The sequence below is a fragment of the Meles meles genome, chromosome 11, assembly GCF_922984935.1.
Source record: "Meles meles chromosome 11, mMelMel3.1 paternal haplotype, whole genome shotgun sequence".
In the NCBI taxonomy this organism is placed as follows: domain Eukaryota; kingdom Metazoa; phylum Chordata; class Mammalia; order Carnivora; family Mustelidae; genus Meles; species Meles meles.
The window spans coordinates 94,552,515-94,574,823 of record NC_060076.1 but is presented as its reverse complement, the minus strand read 5'-3'; the positions used below and the strand labels follow the sequence as shown (position 1 = coordinate 94,574,823).

At 53.4% G+C, this 22,309-nt stretch overlaps 1 protein-coding gene across 2 annotated transcripts in view; it reads left to right on the top strand.

The window, feature by feature from the left end:
- BICD2 (BICD cargo adaptor 2) overlaps window positions 1-13,633 on the top strand; it is a 43,203-nt gene extending 29,570 nt beyond the window's left edge. Inside the window, exons 3-8 of one of the 2 annotated variants that reach the window (XM_046022771.1) lie at window positions 4,543-4,695; window positions 5,974-6,408; window positions 6,901-7,908; window positions 8,008-8,159; window positions 9,647-9,857; window positions 11,526-13,633. In XM_046022771.1, coding sequence (XP_045878727.1) covers window positions 4,543-4,695; window positions 5,974-6,408; window positions 6,901-7,908; window positions 8,008-8,159; window positions 9,647-9,857; window positions 11,526-11,531 — 1,965 coding nt within the window. In that variant the 3' untranslated portion in view covers window positions 11,532-13,633. Of the gene's footprint in view, window positions 1-4,542; window positions 4,696-5,973; window positions 6,409-6,900; window positions 7,909-8,007; window positions 8,160-9,646 lie in introns of both variants that reach the window. The other variant, XM_046022770.1, reaches the window with a different exon arrangement.
- The last annotated feature ends 8,676 nt before the right edge of the window (window positions 13,634-22,309 follow it).

Here is a 22,309-nt window from a genome sequence, read left to right as displayed (position 1 = left end):
ACCCCACGCACCCTCAGCTGCCTTGTCCTCTCAAGGCCCTGCCTCTTGCCCCACAGGCCCCACTACTCCCGCTCGAGCCCCCCCCTGCTCAGACCAGCATCCACCCGCCCCAGCCCCATCTGTACCCTGTTCTGAACTCTTCTGCTGGTCCTGGCGGGGGATGTGGCTGTCCCCTCCCTCCCCTGAGGCTGGCACATGAGGCTCAGGCCTACTCCAGGAGCCCGAACCGCAGGAACACAACACCAAGTGCTGTCCCCAAGAAGTGCGGCGCCGCACCTGCCTTCGTGTGACATGCACTGCACGCTGTGCAGGGTCACCCCAGGGGACACCTTCCATGACGATAGCTGTACCTCCTGGTGTCTGGGCTTGCTGCCATCCGTGTGTCCTCTGACCAGACCCCCCGTGACAGCTTGTGTCTAGCCCCCAGTGTCGACTTTCCAGGGGCATCCAGTGGCCTCTGTCATGTGACCCATATAATAGATGTGCTTTTAGCTCATGGGACAGCCTCAGCTGCCCCAGAACTCCTTTTGGTGAGCCCGTGGGCATCCACGTACTTCCCTCGTCTCATGGGTGGCAAAACCAAGGAGCGGCTCTGGGGTCCTGAGCTCTGACTTCTGTGCTGTTTGTGTGGATGGGCCCAGCTAGCATCTATCCTGGGACGTGGCTGGAGCCTCATTTTGCATAGGAAGAAGCAGAGTCCGCGGGAGTTGGGCACGGCCACAGCTGGCTAGAGGCAGGGTCCAGTCTCGGGCACACACCAAGGCCTTCCAGAGAGTTGCTCTGGGGAGCGAGGTGGGACTGGGTTGGTGAGGAGTCAGCCTCATCTGCCCTGTGGGGCCCGGCCAGGTCATCGCTTTGTCGTGGCGGGCCCTGTCCTCGCTGCCCTGGTGGACCCCATGTGTCTTGGGCCCCAGAATAAAGGACAGAGTCGTCCCAGCAGACATCTGTGCTCCCAGGAAAGGCTTGATTGCCGCTCTGGTGGTGTCTGGGCCGCCCAGAGCCAGCTGGAAGGAAGCCAGGCATCTGGTCACAAGCTCAGACGGGTGCTAGGGTCAGGAGCAGCTTTGTCAGGCGCCAGGTGGGTCTTCAGCATGGGGGGGCTCCCAGGCCAGGGTTTGGGAGAAGGGGGGACTGTCCCATGGGCAGATAGCCTAGAGGCAAAAGGATGGGACATGGGTATGTTGAAGAGGCCATGGGGTGGAGCCCCACAGGGGAGGAGGACGGGGAGGCCTGTGTGGGTCTTGAGGGCATGGGTCCCATGAGGAAGTGCTCGTTCCTCCTGGGGAGCAGGATATGAGGTGCAGCAGCCCCCCAGGAGATCCAGGGGAGTTGGGGAAGGCTTGTCTGTGGAGAGGCAGGTGTCTCTCCACCTGTGAGGAGACTCACCCCAGCCTTGGCCTCTGCAGTTACACGCGGAGAACACTTACTGCCCAGGCACTTCGGGGGGCCCTGCCCAGCCAGGAGAAGGTGGCTCCTGGTCCCAGGCAGGCCCACCTGCCACCCCAGCCTATCCCCTTTTAGAGCTGGCCCTTCTGGTGACGGCGGCTGTTGGCATGGGGCTTCCTAGGAACTCGAGTAAGGAGTCTCACAGGCCTCTCGGCTGCTGTGCGTATAACACAGCTGTGGACAGTTTCTGTCACTGCAGCAGCTGCAGGGCTGGGCCCATCACAGGACTCTGTTTGCCTCGAGACAGCAGGTCCAGCCTGGGTCATCGCTTACCTTTTTTGACGCCACTGGGAGAAAGGCAGAGGGAAGTACGGCTGAGCGCCTGGAGGAGAGAGTCACCACCTGTGAGACCCCTTTGTGATTGGCTTGTGTGGTTGTCCCAGGCTGCTACATGAGGCTTGTTCCTGGGTTCCCTCTCCTGATGCTCCTTCCTGCCTCTCTCTCCTGGCTCTTCCTCCCACCACCCAGAGCTCCTGCGGCTGTGACCCAGGCTGCAGGACCCAGTACCTAGGGCGTCACCACTGCTCTGGAACCTTCCAGGCAGGGAGTCTCCCAGCCATGACTCCCCTCCCCACTCTCGGTGCTTCTCTGGCTGTGTGAGGACAGCCATCTGGTCCAGGGCAAGTTCTGTCTGCCATTCCCCATGGGCCGCCTCCAGGTTTCCTCAATGAACGGGAGTGTCTGCTCCCATGTTCTCCTCAGGGCCCCTGAGGGCTGAGGCGGGAGCATGCTGATGGGCTGGGGGCACTGAGGGGCATGGAGAGGGTTTGCTGATGAGGAACCTGAGGTCCAGGGTCCCCGCGCATCCTCCTTTTCCAGCCGGCCTGCACCGTCGGGGCAGAGGGTCCTGTGTTTACTGCCTGTGCCCATCATAAGTCTGCCATCGACGGGCTGTCTGGGAGAGGATGCTTACTTTGGGGAAAACCAAAGCACGTGGTGGCCAGTTGGAGCTTGTTGGAGCCCTCAGAGTTGGGTGTGTGCTAGGCAGAGGTGCTGTGTCTGCTGCAGGACCAAAATGCAGGCATCTGGACCCTGCAGCATTCCCAGACGGCGGCTCACCTGCCACATGCATCCTGGGCCAATCTGTGAGATCGGCGCCCCTTAACCTCTCCGCCCATGGGGCCCCCTGCCCTTTGTCAGCCCAGGTGCTTGTGATTGGAGGCTGTGTTGTCATTTTTAGCAACAGAGCAAGACGGGATGCGTCTCCCTGTGGGCCCATCACCCTGAGTTGGGAAGGTCGTCTGTCCTGGCCGTGGGGGAAGCTACTCCTCGTGTGTCTTCCTGTGGTCTAGAGGGTAGGTAGCTGCGGGATTCCGGCTCTGGCTTCCGTCTCGGGTGGTGGCCGTGTCAGGTTGTGTCAGTGACAGCGTGTTTGGGCACCTCCTGCACCCCAGGTGAGAGGGGGAGGAGTAGGCAGGGCATTTCTGGAGAGGCAGAGCAGGCATGTGCCTGGTGTTCGTGGGAAGTGAGGAGGTGCTCTGGGCGGGGGCGATCACGCTGCCCAGAGCAGACGGAACCAGGGGCGCATGCGCGTTCCGTGGACTGTCGTACAGGGTGGGAGTTCTGTTTCAGTCAAGGACACAGGCTTTGTGTGCCTTCAGCTCACCAGGGCCCCCACGTGCAGCCTGGCATTCAGGTTTTGGGGTTCGGAGGGTCTGGGAGGCCCAGGCTGGCCTGTGCGCCCCTCTCCCCACCGCGGCCACCTCCTGTTTCTGTCCGCCTCAGGGCCCTTGGGTTTGAGGGTAGTTGTTGAGCTTTAAGTAAAGCCTGTTTGGAAGAACAGGAACGGATCTTGCTCCTGACCGTGCTCCCCATGCCACCTCTTGTGTCCTCCCGTGCTGAGCGGACAGTTGCTCTGAGCAGGTGCGTCAGGCCGGGGTGGGCTGAGCCACAAGTGGGGAGCACCCAGCATGCTGTAGCCACGTGGACGTGGCAGGCCCACGGTCACGGTTCTTATGAGTCCGTGGTTGTGGTCGGGAGGGCTCTCCTGAGCCGCACACCAGGGGACAGGGTTGACTTCCTGTAAGGATTTAGCTCGGGTGACTATGAGGGTGGTGGGCCAGTGGCTGAGACCCAGGGGAGAGCTGAGGTTACAGCTGGAGTCTGAAGGGGTCTGGAGGCAAAATTCCTCCTTCCAGAGCGTTCTAGTCTTGTCTTTGGGGCGTGGAATGGTGGGAGGAGGCCCGTCACGGAGGGTGCCCTGCTTCTCTCAGTGTGCAGAGTTAGACGGCACTCTCGCCTGTATGCAGCGTGGTGGCGTCTGGACTGGTGTTGGCCCGAGTGCGTGGATGTGGGGGCCTCACCACGTTGCCACAGACTTAACCCTGACAGTTGACAAGGGCAACAAACGGGCGGTGCCAGCCCTGAGCTTGTGTGTGGGGCTTTGTCAGGGATTTCCAGCTGCGCCTCCAGATCCACAGAAGTGAGTGACAGTGTTTCCTCACGTCGCCACTCGGACCGCATCATTTTGCATATTTTTGCCTGTTCAACAAGAGTTTTGCTTTCTGGGTGAGTCTTGCCTTTTCTTCAGCCAGTCACATGCTGTGTGTTCGTTCTGGTGTCGCTTGTGGCTGCCACCTTGGATGAGGGCTCTCAGGAGTGCTTGACACCGGATGCCTCCCCCTTTCTGCTGCGTTCGTGCATTCATGCTTTCCTCTTTCTCTCTGGTCCTCTTCCGTCTTGCCATCCAGCGTTGCTGGCACCTGTGTACCTGCGTGCGGTCTTGGGGTCTTGTCTGCAAGCCCCAGCACAGTGGAGAGGCCAGTGCGCAAGGAGTGAAGGCAGAGGGGAGGGCCCAGTGGGGTGGTGCTGGCCTGAGGAACCAGATGCCACCTGGCGCGTGGAAACGGGACAGGTGGGAGATAGTTTGTCTAGGGATCATTTCTGCCCCCGGGGATGCCAGCGACATCTGGAGACCATCCTAGTTGTCACAGTGTGGGAGGGAGCTAAGAAACGTCCTGTCACATACTGGACAGCCCAGAATGTCACAGGGACTGAGGTCAAGGGACCCAGCCAGGTCCTGGCTCAGTGACGTGGCTGCCAGCGCCAGTGGGACCAGCTGTGGCCAGCTGCCCACACCCACCTTCCTCTTGGCAGATCAACCAGAACGTGGAGACGCAGCGTGGCCGCCTACGGGATGACATCAAGGAGTATAAGTTCCGAGAGGCCCGCCTGCTGCAGGACTACTCGGAGCTGGAGGAGGAGAACATCAGCCTACAGAAGCAGGTGTCTGTGCTCAGGCAGAACCAGGCAAGTGTCCGGGCTGCAGCCCCTGCCCCTCACCTTGCGGGTCTGGGGTCTGCAGGCCTTTCCCTGCCTCCTTTCCCATAGCCAAGCCCAGGGCCGCACAGCACGTTGCTGTGGACTAAGGGGTGTGGGGGCAGGACCCGGCCTCTCCTGGACCATGAGAATGAGGTCTCTGCCTGTAGTATTGGCTGACTGCTGGCCTGGCCAAGGTGTCCCAGTCAGCAAAAATGGGAAAAAAATATGGAAGGTGATGCAGAGGAGACACCCAAAGCCCAGGAGGCAGAGTGGCCAGGTCCATCCCTCCCACAGCAGTTTGCCTGCTCCTCTGTCTGCGTGTGGCCCCCAGGTAGAGCGATGGGCACTGAGGAGCAGTAGGGAGAGGTCCGAACTCTTACCTCCTGCACTCAGATAACCCCCACAACAGGTAGGGTCACCTCAGGCTGTGATGGGGTCAGGAGGGTCACCTCCACTGGTGACAGAACACCCATGTGATATCCCTGAAGGCCTACACCTGCTGCCTACCTCTCCAGGCACTACAGCTCTGCAGGGTGGGGCTGGGGGACCTTTTCCCAGGAACCCCAAAGCTCAGCGCCCTGGATGTTTGACTCTTGCGTGGGAAGGCCTGGGTTCATGTGTGTATGTCGACAGCAGGCCTGCTGGACGCTGCACATCAGCGGTCACGCACAAGTGTCCTGAGGCAGATGGTGGATGGGGTCCAGTCCCCTCCCCAGCCTCCCTGCCCCTGGGTTGTGTTCTCCGTTTCTTGCACCAACATGACAGAATGGTAAATACTTTAAGAAATTCCCTGTAGCCGCCTCTGCCGGCACCTCCCTTGTCCGCCCGCAGACACGGCTTCCGTCCGTGTGCCTCCAGATTGTCTGCTGCTCCCACCGGGGTGCCTCTGGGTCTGGGTTCCTGGAGCGCTGTGGCGTGTCCCTCCTCCGTGGGAGCGCTCGTGCTTTTGCAGATAGGATTAGAAGTGATGGTCCTTGCATGGGCGTTGATAATGTGTTTTAGGTTTCTTAGAATATTTAACCAACTATTCATGTTGGTGAAGTAGCTCTGGAATTTCTAGCCAGTGTGCGCGCGCTGCCCTTTTGAGTGACCCGACCCACGTGCAGCAGGGATGCGTGTGTTCTGGGTCCAGTCGCGTCTCTGGTTCTGCCAGCAGCAGGTGCATGGGACCCAGAGCCCCCGAGTGTCTGGCGGTCCTTGCTGCGGTGGCCACACGCGGGTGCATCCCCCTCGCACGGGCACAGGACAGCGTCCCTGTCTTTCCAGGTGGAGTTTGAGGGCCTCAAGCATGAGATCAAGCGTCTGGAGGAGGAGACCGAGTACCTCAACAGCCAGCTGGAGGACGCCATCAGGCTCAAGGAGATCTCGGAGCGGCAGCTGGAGGAGGCGCTGGAGACCCTGAAGACGGAGCGGGAGCAGAAGCTCAGCCTGCGCAAGGAGCTGTCCCACTACATGAGCATCAACGACTCGCTCTACACCAGCCACCTGCACGTCTCCCTGGACGGCCTCAAGCTCGGTGACGACACCGAGGCCCTGGCCAATGGCTTCGAGCATGGTGGCCTGGCCAAGCTGCCGCCAGACAACAGGACCTCCACGCCCTCCAAGGACGGCCTCGCCCCGCCCTCCCCCAGCCTGGTGTCGGACCTCCTCAGCGAGCTCAACATCTCCGAGATCCAGAAGCTGAAGCAGCAGCTGATGCAGGTGCGGGCGGCCGGGGTCGTCACGGCGCCGGGGCCTTGGGGGTGCGCGTCCCCTCTTCCCAGCCTTTCTGTGAAGGCCGCATCATTGCTGTAGTGGCCGTGCAGAGCTGCGGGGGAGGTGCCCCGAGGAGGAGGGTCCTGGCGAGGAGGCGGCAGTTTGGGCCCGGCCCAGGGTTCCCGGGGTTTCCTTGTGCCCCTTCACGGCCCATGTGCAGCCTCCCACACTGCATCATGTCAGGGTCTCCTGTGCCGGACAGGCGGGTCCTGGCGTGTGCACCACGGCCCGCCCCCAGCTGGCACACGTCTCCAAGGAGGGCCCTCTCGGCTCCGCAAGCCTCCAGGCAGGGAGGGCCCCTCAAGGCTCCACACATGGCACCCCCGTTGCCCACATCACAGAGACCTGCAGGGCGATCGCTGTGGCACAGTCAGGGTCATCACTGGGTCTGTCCCGGGGGTCCTGTGGGCTGCTGACGGGCCTCCTGTGCTCTTGCAGATGGAGCGGGAGAAGGTGGGCCTGCTGACGACCCTGCAGGACACGCAGAAGCAGCTGGAGCAGGCGCGCGGAGCCCTGTCGGAGCAGCACGAGGAGGTGAGCCGCCTCACGGAGAACCTCACCGCCCTGCGGCGCCTGCAGGCTGGCAAGGAGCGGCGGACAGCCCTGGACAGCGAGAAGGAGCGTGATAGCCACGAAGATGGTGACTACTACGAGGTGGACATCAACGGGCCTGAGATCCTGGCTTGCAAGTACCGCGTGGCCCTGGCTGAGGCAGGTGAGCTCCGCGAGCAGCTGAAAGCCCTGCGCAGTGAGCATGAGGCCGGTGAGGCCCGGCACGCAGAGGAGAAGGGCCAGCACGAGGCCGAGAGCCAGGCGCTCACAGAGAAGGTCTCCCTGCTGGAGAAGGCCAGCCGCCAGGACCGCGAGCTGCTGGCCCGGCTGCAGGCGGAGCTGAAGAAGGTGAGTGAGGTCGCGGGTGAGACGCAGGGCAGCCTGAGCGTGGCCCAGGATGAGCTGGTGACCTTCAGCGAGGAGCTGGCCAGCCTCTACCACCACGTGTGCATGTGTAACAACGAGACACCCACCCGCGTCGTGCTGGACTACTACCGAGAGGGCCCGGCTGGCGCTGGCTGCTGCAGCCCCGAGGCCCGCGGGCGCCGCTCACCTGTCCTGCCCAAAGGGCCGCCGGCCACAGAGGGTGGGCCGGGGGACAGCAGCCCCTCACCCAGCCCCTCTCTGCCCTCGCCCCTGAGTGACCCGCGTCGGGAGCCCATGAACATCTACAACCTGATCGCCATCATCCGCGACCAGATCAGGCACCTGCAGGCGGCCGTGGACCGCACCACAGAGCTGTCGCGGCAGCGCCTGGCCTCCCAGGAGCTAGGCCCCGCCGCAGATAAGGACCGGGAGGCGCTCATGGAGGAGATTCTCAAGTTGAAGTCCCTGCTGAGCACCAAGCGGGAGCAGATCACCACGCTACGCACGGTGCTCAAGGCCAACAAGCAGGTGTGCAACTGGGCAAGCGGGGCTCCTCCCTCCCTCCCTGGGCCTCTGGCAGGGACCCATGTTTCTCAAGCCCCTGCCCTTTGTGTTTCTGACCCCTAGACGGCCGAGGTGGCCCTGGCCAATCTGAAGAGCAAGTACGAGAACGAGAAGGCCATGGTGACTGAGACCATGATGAAGCTGCGCAACGAGCTGAAGGCCCTCAAGGAGGATGCGGCCACCTTCTCCTCCTTGCGCGCCATGTTCGCCACCAGGTACTTCCACGGCTCCTGCCAGGGGGCCCGGGCTCAGGCCCTGCGAGGGGCTCTACCCCTGCCGCTGCTGAAGGCCCACAGGCTGTCGGCTACAGTGTGGTCTGCACTCCCCTCGTGAGAGGACAGGGCTGGCAGCAGAGGCTGTGAGACCAGGGCCCAGAGGCCAGGCTGGAGGCACAAGGTCAAAAGGGGGTACGGGCTGAGGCTGATACCCAAGTATAGTTAGGCCCCCAGAACTCCGCAGGAAGTTGGTAGATTCACAAGAAAGTTTCCCTCCCTGGCAATGACGTGGTCCTGGGGTGCCCCATCTGACCTGCCAGCCGGGGATTGAGCTGGGGAGGGCAGCCAGCTGTGGACATAAGCACCCCTACACCTCCCCCAGGAAGTCGGAGCAGGAGGCTGCCGAGGACCCTGGTTTTGGGTGTTTGTACTACCCAGAGGGGCTGGTCTTGGGCAGGCACCAGGGATGGGATGGGCCCATGATGGTCCAGGCAGGTCCTTCTTTTTTTTTTTTTTTTAAAGATTTTTTATTTATTTATTTGACAGAGAGAGAGATCACAAGTAGGCAGAGAGGCAGGCAGAGTGAGAGGAGGAAGCAGGCTCTCTGCAGAGCAGAGAGCCCGATGCGGGGCTCGATCCCAGGACCCTGAGATCATGACCTGAGCCGAAGGCAGCGGCTTAATCCACTGAGCCACCCAGGCGCCCCCAGGCAGGTCCTTCTTAAGCCGGGAGGCTAAGGCTATGGTTAGATGGGGTTGGAACCCACATCAAGGCCTGTTGCTCTTCGTGCTATAGGAGGGGGCAGAGATGAGGAAAGAAAGTTCTAGGCTTCCCTGAAGGCTCCCTGTCCTCCTGGTCAAAGACCTTGGAAGGGACTGCACAGTCAGTCCCTCACCATGTGGGTGACATGGTGACTCTCACGTCTGTAATCGGTTTCATTTAACAACTTGGCATCTCAAATGCAGCTGAGATCACAAAATCACAAGAGGGAGGACCATGGCAGCTGGAGTGAGGGATGGGTTTGCCCACCACTGCCTCCCTCAGGGACAGTCATGGAGTGGGTGTTGCTTTCCCCCCTCCATGGAGAGAGGGGATATAGGTCCCAGGTAAGGAGATGACAAGAAGGGTCACGTCCATATGTGCCTTTCCCAGACTCTGGTGGGTCATCTGGTGACTTAACTCAGCACCTTCTGTGCACAGTGATCCGGAAACAAGGCAAGTCCTGCCTTTGGGTTTACCTGTGAGGGCCGGGTGCCCCTTAGCCTTCTGGAAGTTCGCAGAGCAGCTGCCATCTCCCTTACTGAACACCAGCTGGGGAGCCCTTCCCAGAGGAAGCCGAGCCTCTGAGAGGCAGCTGCGTCCTTCCAGCCCAGCGAGCAGGACGCCGCTGAGTCCCCTTGCCCTCTGCGCGCTCTGGGCGGGTCCCCCGCTGCGTGTGCCAGGTGCTAGCTGCTCCAGCCGTGCTCTCGCCTCTGGCGCCCCCACAGGTGTGACGAGTACATCACACAGCTGGACGAGATGCAGCGGCAGCTGGCGGCCGCGGAGGACGAGAAGAAGACGCTCAACTCCCTGCTGCGCATGGCCATCCAGCAGAAGCTGGCACTCACCCAGCGGCTGGAGCTGCTCGAGCTGGACCACGAGCAGACCCGGCGGGGCCGCGCCAAGGCCGCCTCCAAGGCCAAGCCGGGCACCCCGAGCGTAAGTCACACCTGTGCCTGTGCCAGCGACAGGGCCGAGGGCGCCGGGCTCACCACCCAGGTGGTCTGTGGCGAGAAGTATAACGTTTACTGCGATTAGGGCCACGGGGCCGCAGCTGCAGCTACCCTGCCGCACGTCACCTGTCCGCTTCACCTCCACTAACCCAGCAGCAGTGGGACCGCGGTGCTAGGCTGGTCTTAACCGTGACTAATGCACAGAGGGAAGGATGTGGCCGAGGCGGCGTGCTGTTCCACCTGGACCCTGTGAGCTTTGTGTCTGTTCTCACCCTTCACAGCAGCTGCTCTCCTATTGGGGGAGGGGTTGTCGGGGGGGGGGGGGTCCGAGTGATGTGTCCTAGCACACACGTGGCTTCCCTGGGCGTTTGCCGTTGGCTCCTGCCAGGGGTGGGGAGGGGGGCAGAACCCAAATTGAAACTTGCATGTTTCCTGCACGTGTCTAATGCAGCGGCGTTAGCGGGTCCGGCCCGGTGCCAGGCGCAGTGTCAGGGGCCGCGCCAAGCTTGGCACAGTTCACAGAGAGAATTCCTTCATGGTTTATGCGGCATCTCACTGCACAGCACATTCGGGACAGTTCCCTCCCCAAGCCCAGAGAAACGGTAGCCCCGATTCCTGCGTCCTCCAGTCTGGGCATGTGCATGCACACGGCACGGCTCATGCTCGCAAGGCACAGAGCTCAGACTCTCTTCTGAGATCTGCACACTTGTCTGGTGGCCTGTGAGGTGACATAGTGGCAGGCCCAAGGCCTGGGGTTTTTCCTTGAGAAAAACTTCGTAATTGCCTGGCCACACCGTTCTTGCAGGAAGCCCATCGTTTTGTACTTACGGTGTCCCACAGCCTTCGTGGCAGGCTTCTGCAGCCTCTGCTCATCATCACACCCCCCAGAGCAGGGCTCTAGAAACCTCCAGTGGATGGGCTGGAACGAGGGACTCCCCCTCTGTAGCCAGAGCCCAGCCCAGTGTGGAGGGGGAGCCTCGCACGCCCCGGGCCCGTTCCGCACGCAGGTGGTGGGGTCCCTCTCGTCAGTGCAGTTGCAGGCGTGGGGACAGGCAGCGTAGGCAGCTGCAGGACTCTCTGTTCCCAGTGCTGGCGTCCACGGCCACCTGAGGTCCCACGTTCCTTTGCAGTATTTCTCTCCCTGTTTCCCTGGGGGCCGCAGGACGTGAGGCTTCTGTCTTTTCCCTGAAGGGCTCCTTGCCTGATCTCTCCATGCCCAGGGGGGTTTGCGTTGCCCCCATACAGCTCTCACCTCCGTTCCCAGGCACGACTCGGTCCCCAGCAGACTCAAGGCACTGCACAGACCGCGGTGGGCTTGGCAGACAACCAGAGTAGGGAAATGGCGGGCCTGGTCGTGCCAGTCCCCAGTACCAGGCTGCTTTGCTGATGGGCTGTCAGGTCTCGGATCCCCCTCCCAGCCGAGGAGGGGCTGGGCCGCTCCCTCTGCAGGCAGGTCTCCCGGGGCCCTGGCCACCGCTTCCTGCCGCTGTTCTCCGTGCTTGCAGGCTCTCCCCGAGGCAGCGGGGCTGGCGGTGCCTCCTAACACGCGGGTCTTCTCTGCCGCTGACTAACGCACCACGTCCTGTCCCGGCCCGGGCGGCGGTCACCTGAGTGGTGCTGGTTCTAACGCTGTCTTGTTTTCTCCCGTTTCCAGCTGTAGAGTAGCTGCCGGGAGGACTCGGCCGCGGCCCTGTCACACTGCAGCCCCTCCCCCTCCCGCGGGCCCACGCCGAGGAAGGAAGGGCAGCCTAAAAGTCCACTTAGAAACGTGTTTGGATATGCCACTGCAGTTCTTTCCAAGTTAGCATTCCCTGAGTGTTTAATGGCAGAGGGAAAAAAGCTTTAATGTTGAGAATGCCGCCAGCTGCTGCCTGGAAGGCGCCTCGGTGCAGCACCGAAGAACCCGCTCGGACAGCGGCCACCAGGCTTGCTTAGAAACCCGCTAGAAACACTCAACACCGGGGCTCCCTGCTACAGACGCCCTTTTTTTATCCGATCAACCTGTGCACTTTTGATATTTTGATATTATATTTGCTTCCTTAATCCCTCCCATAGAGACGGTCTCAGATGCCGTGGTCTGTCTCGTGGTCCTGTAGCGCTCCGTCTTAGCTCCCACCGTGTTGATCTGACATCAGCACGTGGCATGGATGTGTTTTCCTAGCATGTAGCTCTAGACTGTTTAGATGGAGGCCTCGACCCGGCCAGGAGCTCAGCGATACGTGTCCGCGCTGTGGTTCAGCAGCCTTTTACGTTATACGGCATTATGGTTCATGTTTGAAATTACAGATTTTAAATGCCATGTTCATTAAGAAATCCAGGGTATTCCAATTCTGGGGTTTTTCATATTGTATTATTATTATTCTTAGGAATAGTTCAATGTAACAAGAAGAAAACTTGACCTTTGCTCTGGTTAAACAGTAATAGGCACTTGAAAACAAAAAGATAAATTATTGAGTGAGTAGTATTACCTACAAATTCCAGAATCTTCTGGGTTTTGGGACATTGTGAAGCATGACTGATTAACAGAATTTTATACAACTGTACCAGTGAAATTCCAAATTGGAATTGTTTTGTTACTCTGGTTGTTGTGCCAAATTGTGGTACACTTAGAAAATCCTACAGTCGTCGATTTTTAGGGTGTTCTATTTCAACACCTTTTTGTTAGTAATCATTGCCAGTAGTGCCTTCATCAGTTAAGGGAGGTGTCCCAGCGTAGTTTCGGCTCTGACATGGATAGTAAAGAGCTAGTTGGGAGTGTTGAAGGCCAGGGTGGACCAAGAGGTGTGAACGGGCACACACCTTCGTACCTGAGCCTGGGCATCTTCATCGAGGGAAAGAAAACAGCAATTGTGCAAAATTCTGTTAGTCAGTGATTCTTCACCGTGCAGATCCTTGCAAATTCAGGGGCTGAGAGAAGGAAAAGTGAACACACACGCATTGAGTGTGCTTTGGGAACCAAACAGACCCGGGGGACAAGCTAAGCAGGCGGTGCGAACAGCGTGCCACGTTTGCGAAGAGCAGGAGGCGAGGGCGCCGGCGCTGTCGGCCCCGTGCGCTGGGGTGAGGGCTATAGCCATGGCATTCTCCGCAGACGTGAGGGAGAGACGTTCTGTGTTCTCCGGCTTGGTGTAACTAATCACTGTTCATTTCAGGAAACAGAACTCGGTAAAGCTCCTCAGCAGCCCAGGGCTGTGTCCTGTCGGGTTTGCTGAGTGAGGCTGCGCTTATGGTAAAATTGGTACTCAACAGAGGAAGAAAGTGTCTTCCCTTCTCTAAAATAAAGGACAAATTGTAATAATATGTAAGTAGCAAGAAAAAAAGAATTCTGTTTCCTGGAATAAGCATTTCTTATTCCTAGTTATAGGGACCCCATTTTTACCTTCTATTACAGTGTTGGTTCATAAGAAATGATGTTACATTTACGATGACTTCATCTGTATGGGGTATTTATTTGCAATGATGTCTGAGTACTGTATTTTTTTCTGTGCGTTACCTTAGTGTCAGAAATGTCGTCTTTATTTTAAGATCATATGCATGTTCTCCTGCCAAGGAACCTTTACACAGACCCTAACAAACAAAAAATGCCTTCAGATTCTGAGAAAATAAGGCAGAGCATGGAAAAGGAGTAGGACGGAGCGGTCGGTCTCAACTTGGGACGCGGGTGAACGGCACGAATGTCTGCAAAGCCAGTGCACATAGGAACAGTGGGCCTGGTAAGGGTCACGTTGGTAGGACCAATAAATAAAGAATAATACAAAAGCACAAAACTTGTTCTCTGTGGCTGCTTGGACCCTCGGCTCCAGGTGACTGTGGGGCCAGCAATGCATTGTAGCTCCAGTGCCTAAAGCAACAAAGCCAGCCTATCTGTGAACGCTGGTGGGAGGAAGTGGACATGGCCTGGGGCCCGTTTCCGGAGGTGCGGGCAGGAGGGGAGGTGTGGGATGCCTCTGGCAATGGGCCTCAGGTGTCCTGTGGCAGCGAGAGCACGTTGCCTTCACACTGTCCTCTCTCAGGAAGCAGAGATTTGGATAATGTGGGGTCCTTTGCTGTCCAGACTCTTGCTCTGTGAACTCAGGGATGAGTAGCCATGTTCACCTGTAGGAATGTCTGTGAGGAACACTGAGCTTGTCCTGCTGGTGAGTGTAGGGGCAGATTGTGGCTGAGGGGACAAGGCGTCCTGGGGACACTCGGGCAGCGTTCCTCTGACAGCCTCAGTCAGGCCGGAGGGACTGCCCAGACCTCAGGTAGCTGTCTGAGGCCAGGGTCTCACTGCCCTGCCTCTTCCCAGGGCACCTCCCTCTACCCACAGTCTCCTCTTGCCTTGTGGTCTGCAGGGCCCCTTCCTCTCATGGTTCCCATCTGGCTTGAGTAGCAGCGGCTGGAACCCGTGTTCAGCTTGAAACCTCTTTGAAAGAGGCGCAGTTTTCTAATTCAGTAGCTAAAAGGACTCTTCCTCCCCTGCTGGCCCATGCTGCCCCACCAGGACCCTGGAGGAGGGGACGCTGGCAGTGGGCCGGGCAGGGCAGGTGCCATCCAGCCCTTGGCTGCCACTTCTGTGTGTTGCATTGTGGCTCTGGCCCAGTCCTGTCAGTTTGGGGTGTTTGACTCGCAAGCACAGATGGCTGAGGCCTTCTCTACCTCGCAGCATGCTCTGGGTTTGTGCACACATGGTTCTTCGTTTCAGGGATGGAGTGGCAGTCTCTTGATAGGGGGCTGTGGGGCGTCAGTTGGCCCTGAAAGGCGGCCTGCTTGGCCTTCCTTTCTAAGAGGGTGTGTCTCCATTCCCACCACCTCCTCCATCTCCCTGCAGTGGTTTTTTTTTTTTTTTTAAATTAACATACAATGTGTTGTTTTCAGGGGTACAGGTCTATGATTCGTCATCAGTCTTCCATAATTCGCAGCACTCACCACAACACACACCCTCCCCATTGTCTGCCACCCAGCCACCCTCTCCCTCCCACCCCCTTCCACTCTGGCAACCCTTAGTTTGTTTCCTGAGATTGAATCTCTATGGTTTATCTCCCTCTCTGGTTTGTCTTTTTCATTTTCCCTTCCTTCCCCTATGATCCTCTGTCTTGTTTCTCAAATTCCTCCTGTCAGTTAGATCCTATGATAATTGTCTTTTTCTGATTGACTTACTTCACTTAGCATAATACCCTCTAATTCCATCTATCCGCGGTGGTTTTCACCCCAACCCCTGATAGGTTCCCAGAGTTGGAAACAACAGCGCCAGCTTGAAGATAGACCTTTGGTTGAATTGCCCCCTTTTTCGTGGGGAAAAATGGAGAAAAATCAACAAAACCTGAAGTTATTTCTTTGGAAAGATCAACAAAATGACAGCCTTTACACTATGAAAAAAGACACTACTAAAAATCAGAAATGAAAATGGGGAATTACTTCTGACTTTACAGAAATACAAAGGATAACAATAAAGTACTGTGAACATTTATACACTAAGAAATTAGAGAATCCAGGGGCGCCTGGGTGGCTCAGTGGATTAAGCCGCTGCCTTCGGCTCAGGTCATGATCTCAGGGTCCTGGGATCGAGCCCCGCATCAGGCTGTCTGCTCCACAGGGAGCCTGCTTCCTCCTCTCTCTCTGCCTGCCTCTCTGCCTGCTTGTGATCTCTCTCTCCGTCAAATAAATAAATAAAATCTTTAAAAAAAAAAAAAAAAGGAAATTAGAGAATCCAAACCTGAGTGCAGCAGACAGAAGGAAATAGTAAGGAGAACTGAGCCGAGTGAAATAGGACAATCAATAGAAAAGATAATGAAAACAAAAGTTATTCCTAAAAAAGATGGACAGATTGACCAACCTGACATGAATAAAAAGGGTTGTAAGATACAACACTGCTAAAACAAATGAATCGGCAAGCCACTTCAGTCGCACCAAGTACAACAACTGCAGGGGAAATAATCTTAGAGACATAATGAGAAATGGTATCAGTCCTCAAAAGGCTTCCAGCAGAACCTCTATTTTTTGGTCCAGCTTGTAAGAAGCTTGGAAGTCATCACTTTGTCCTAACAAGTTAGAAGCTGAACAAACTGGAAAACCAACCGCCCTTCTTGAATCCGGCAGAGAAGTGAGGTCACAGGGCATGAGACACATACAGAGAATTAGAACTTACCAGAGCAGTTATAACCTGGGCAGGAAAACCTGAGCTGTCATTGGCAGATTGCTGAAAGCCCGGGGCAGTGGAAAGTCCGGGAGGGCCCAGTTATAGGGGACCCTCACACTTAGGTGAGTTTTGCCTCCAGCAGCTCTACAGGAGTCTCACTGTAAATACTGGAGAAAAGTCCCCTCAGGCCTCTGTCCAGCCGCAGAAGGGGAAAGGGAGCCATTTTTAAATACTCTAGAGTATTCTGCTTTTAACCAGACCTCCTCTCAGGACGAACTATTTTGCCAAGGCCTAAGAGACCTGGGGGAAGGGAAATACCCAACTCCAGTCCCCTCTGGCCATACTTCACTACCTGGAGGGGTGAGAAGAAGAAAACTGCGAAGCACTTGAGTTCAGAGCCTAGAGACCTACAACTAGGACCTACGGACCTACAGCTAGGTCTGTAGAATGCCTCCTCTCCCTGCACCTTACCAGCATATTACTCATTCCCATTTGCTGTGCTTCCCTTTTTCCAGTACATCACGGTCTGGCTTTCAACAAAAACTTAAGCATAATAAAATCAAAGGGGAAAAAAACCCCAAAACCAAACACTTGAAAAGACAGTAAGTGTCAGATACAGCAGAAATGTTGGAAGTGTCAGACCAGGAATTTAAACTAACATTGAGTTATTTGACTAACATTGAGGGCAGTAATGGGAAAGATAGACACCATGTAGAAACAGATGGGTAATACAAGCAGAGAAGTGAAATGATTCTTAAAATTCCAGAAATGAACCCCTGTGACAGTAATGAAGAAAGCCTTTGATGAGCTCATTAATAGATTGGACACACCTGAGGAATCGCTGAGCCTCAGGTTATGTCAGTAGAAATGTCCGAACTGAACGGCAAAGAGAAAAAGAATGGAAAAAAAGATCACCGTGGGACAACAACAAAAGGTGTATCATATGCACAGGGGGACACCAGCAGGAAAAGAGAAAGCAAAAGAAGTGATACTTGAAATGACTGTGACTGAGCGTTTCCCCAAATTGTTGACCACGGAATTGCAGATCCAAGCTCAGAGAACAATAAGGAGGACAAATACCAAAATAAAATTGCACCTAGGCATATGATACTCAAACTGCAGAAAGTCTTATATAAAGAAGCTTTAGGGGCACCTGGATGGCTCAGTGGGTTAAACCTCTGCCTTCAGCTCAGGTCATGATCTCAGGGTTCTGGGATGGAGCCCCGCATCGGGCTCTGCTCAGCGAAGAGCCTTCTTCCCCCTCGCTCTCTGCCTGCCTCTCTGCCTACTTGTGATCTGTCAAATAAATAAATAAAATATTAAAAAAAAAAACACTTTTATAAAAGCCAGAGAGGTTGGGGGGAGGGGGGAGTTTTACCTTCAGTGAGTGGAAGATAAGAATTACATCTGACTTAGAAAACATGCAAGGACAGAGTGGTAGGAAATATTTAAGCTGGTTAGAGAGGGAAAAAAGACGAACCTGTAATTCTGTATCCTGTGAAATTACCATCGGAAAATAAAGACTTGCTGAGAGAAAAATTGAGGGAGTTTGTTGCCAGTATGCCTTCCTTGCAATAGATGTACAAGTTTTCCAGAGAGAAGGAAAATTACATAGGTTAGAAATTCAGTTCTACATAAAGGAAGGAAGATGGTTAGAGAAGGGATAAAGTAAGAACTCCCTTGTACTTACTGTTAATCTAATAAGTTTGCTCCAAATAATAGTAATGTTTTTGAAGATGACAGCATATCTGTGAGATGAAAGACAGCAATGATACAAGGGACAGGAGGTAAGAATTAGGAATATTTTGTTGTTATAAGACCCTTGCACTAATTGAGAAGTGGCATGGTGTTATTTGAAAGTGGACTTGCATAGGGATGCCTGGGTGGCTCACTTGGTTAAGCATGCAGCTCTGGATTTCGGCTCAGGTCATGATCTCAGGGTTATGAGATAGAGCCTGGCGTCAGGGTTCATGCTGGGTGTGGAACCTGCTTAATACTCATTCTCCCTCTCCCCACTCCCCTCCTCAAAAAATAAAAAATGAAGTGCACTTGCATTAATTGTAAATATATTTCGAAAACTGTTAGGCAATGACCAAAAAAGGTTTTAAAAAAGTGTAACTGATACGGTAAGAAAGAAGACAAAAATCAGAACGAAGAACAAGGGAAATGATTACTTTAAAAGTGGTCTAGGGGCGCCTGGGTGGCTCAGTGGATTAAGCCGCTGCCTTTGGCTCAGGTCATGATCTCGGGGTCCTGGGATCGAGCCCTGCATCGGGCTCTCTGCTCCGCGGGGAGCCTGCTTCCTCCTCTCTCTCTGCCTGCCTCTCTGCCTACTTGTGATCTCTCTCTCTCTCTGTCAAATAAATAAAAAAATCTTTAAAAAAAAAAAAAAGTGGTCTAAATACACCAATTAAAAGATTGGCTGTTGGAGTGGGTCAATAAAGAACTTACTGTATGTTGTCTGCAAGAAACCCATTTTATTTTATTTTACTTTATTAAGATTTTATTTATTAGAGAATGAGTTGGGTAAGGGGCAGAGGGAGAAGCAGACTTCCTGCAGAGCAGGAAGCCTGATGTGGGGCTCGATCCCAGGACTTTGGGATCATGACCTGAGCAGAAGGTAGACGCTGAGCCACCCAGGCACTTCAAGAAACCCATTTTAATTATACAGACACACATAAATTAACAACAGGGTGGAGAAAGACATGCCGTCGTAACACTAATCCAAAGAAAGTGGGCGTAGCTGTATTAATCTCTGGACAAATGTCAGAGCACAGAAAGTTACAAGGATAAAGACAGATCTTATATAAGGACTAAGGGATCAGTTCTCCAAGACTATAACAATCCTCAACGTGTAGTCCCCTAACAACGGCGTCCGACCGTGTGAGGAAAAAGCTGGTGATGTGCAGTGAGAACTTGAGGAATCCACTATCATAGTTGGAGATTTGAACACCCCGTTCCCAGAAATGGACAGATCCAACGGGCAGAAAATCAGTACGGACACAGTTGAACTCAACAGCTCTATCAACCAACTGCGTATAGTTGGCAACAGTAGACAGCTTCATCCACCAACATCCTTCTGAAGCTCGCATGGAGCATTTACCAAGATCGACCACATTCTGGTCCCCAGAACATATTAACACATTTAAAAGAATAGAAATCACGCAGTGTGTGCTCTCAGAACACAACACAATTTAACTAGATTCAATAATAAGAGATAGCTGGAAAATCCCCATATATCAGACATATACTGAATGCATATGTCCTCCAGAATTCATACACTAAAACTTAATCCTGAACGTGACGATATTGGAAGGTAGGGTCTTTGAGAAGTGAGAACATCGTGAGGGTAGAGTACTGATGCATCAGATTGGTGCTGTATAAAAGAGGGCCCAAAGAGCTCCCTTTTTGCTGAGCACACAGCAAAAAGTCGATTCTCAACAGACTCTGAATCTGCTATCTGTTCCCAACCTTGGACTTTGCAGACTTCAGACTATCAGGATTAAGTTTCTATTCTTTTTTTTTCTTTTTTAAATAAACACCATGAGTGCCCAGTTTAGCACTTTAAAAATATATATATTTAGTTAGTTATTTGACAGAGATCACGAGTAGGCAGAGGGGGGGAAGCAGGCTCTCTGCTAAGCAGAAAGCCTGAGGCGGGGCTGGATCCCAGCACCCTGAGACTGACCCGAGCTGAAGGCAGAGGCTTAACCCACTGAGCCACCCAGGCACCCCAGGAATAAGTTTCTATTGTTGTGAAGCACCCAGGTCTATGGTATTTTTTTTAAAATAAGGAAATCTCTTTAAGGGTACTATATTCAAAAAAATTTTACTTGACCAGCGAAATCCCCTCATTAAAACTAACTTTTAATATAGCAGCATAAATGGACTAAACCAAGATTTAAAAACAAACTTCTAACAATATGTAAATCAAGGAAGAAATCTCAAATTTTTAAATGTTTTGAATGAAATGCAAATGAGAAAACATCAAAATTTGTGAGATGCAGTGAAATCTGCTTAGGTGGACATTACTAGCATTGGATGCATATAATTAGAAAAAAATCTCAAATCAGTAATGTAAAATTTAAATGTAAAACCTCAAGTTATAAAATTTGTAGAAGAAAACATAAGGGGAAAGCTCCTTGACATTGGTCTTGGAAACACATTTTTGGACAGGACATCAAAAGCACAAAAAATTTTAAAAAAATGAACAAGGGGCGCCTGGGTGGCTCAGTGGGTTAAAGCCTCTGCCTTCGGGGGCACCTGGGTGGCTCAGTGGGTTAAGCCTCTGCCTTCAGCTCGGGTCATGATCTCAGGGTCCTGGGATCGAGCCTCACATCGGGCTCTCTGCTCCGCGGGGAGCCTGCTTCCTCCTCTCTCTCTGCCTGCCTCTCTGCCTAGTTGTGATTTCTCTCTGTCAAATAAAATATTTAAAAAAAAATGAACAAGCAGTACTACATCAAACTAAAAGCTTCTGTACAGCAAAAGAAACAGCAAAATGGGGGTGCCTGGGTGGCTCAGTGGGTTAAAGCCTCTGCCTTCGGCTCAGGTCATGATCCCAGACTCCTGGGATCGAGCCCCACATCGGGCTCTCTGCTCCGCGGGGAGCCTGCTTCCTCCTCTCTCTCTGCCTGCCTCTCTGCCTAGTTGTGATTTCTCTCTGTCAAATAAAAAATTAAAAAAAAAAAACAGCAAAATGAAAAGACGACCTATGAAACGGGAAGAAATATTTATAAACCATGTATCTGATAAGGGTTTAATATCTAAAATATATAAGGAATTCTTACAGTGCATTTATTTATTTATTTATTAAAAATATTTTATTTATTTATTTGACAGAGATCACAGGTAGGCAGAGAGGCAAGCAGAGAGAGTGAGAGGGAAGCAGGCTCCCCGCCGAGCAGAGAGCCCGATGCGGGACTCGATCCCAGGACCCTGAGATCATGACCCGAGCCGAAGGCAGTGGCCCAAACCACTGAGCCACCAGTGCATTTAAAAAAGACCCACAAATAATCCAATTTAAAGGATGATTTAAAAACTTGAATAGATATTTTTTTCCTGAAGAAGATACTAAAATGGCCACCAGGTTACATGAAAAAAGTGCTCAACATCAGTAATCATTAGAGAAATGCAAATTAAAGCCACAGTGAAATTTCAACTACACATGTTGGAATGACTGTTGTCAAAAAAAAGACAAAGATGGGGCGCCTGGGTGGCTCAGTGGTTTGAGCCGCTGCCTTCGGCTCGGGTCATGATCTCAGGGTCCTGGGATCGAGTCCCGCATCGGGCTCTCTGCTCTGCAGGGAGCCTGCTTCCCTCTCACTCTCTCTGCCTGCCTCTCTGCCTACTTGTGATCTCTCTCTGTCAAATAAATTAATAAAATCTTTAAAAAAAAAAAAAGACAAAAGAGAACAGGTGTTGCTGAGGATGTGGAGAAAAAGGCATCTCTGTCACTGTCTGTAGGAATGTAGACTTGTGCAGCCACTGTGGAAAACTGTGGAAGTTCCTTTGAAAGTTAAAAATTAACTTAAAAATTTTTTTTTAAAAAGGGTGGCTCAGTCAGTTAAGCATCTGCCTTTGGCTCAGGTCATGATCCTAGAGTCCTGGGATCAAGTCCTGCGTTGGGCTTCTTGCTCAGCGGCGGGGAATGAGGGGGCTGCCTCTCCCTCTGCCCCTGCCTGCTGCTCACACCGTTTGTGCTCTGTCTCTGTCAAATAAAATATTTTAAAAGACGGAACTACAGTATGATCCAGCAATTTCACTTCTCAGTATATATCCAAAGATAATGAAATCAGTGTTTCAAAAAGAAACCTATATTTCCATGTTAATTGAAACATTATTTACAATAGCCACATGGAAACAGCCTGAGTGCCCATAGATTAATGAATGGATAACAAAATCTGGTATGTATACCATGGAATATTTGTTCAGCCATAGAAAGAATGAAATTTTGCCATTTGCAACAACATGGATAGATCTAGAAGATGTAATGCTAAGTGAAATAATGTCAGGAAAGACAAATACCGTATGATTTCACTCATATGTGGAATTTGAGAAACAAATGAACAAAGAAAAAAAAAGACTCTTAAATACAGAGAACAGCGTGGTTGCCAGAGGGAAGGAGGGTGGGAGGAATGAGTGAAATAAGTGAAGGAGATTAAGAGCACACTTACAATGAGTACTGAGTAATACATAAGACTGTTGAACCACTATATTGTACACCTGAAACTAATGTGTGTTAATTATGGTGGAATTAAAATTTTTTAATATTCAAAATACATAAATGCATATATATAATGGAATATTATTCCTCAATTAAA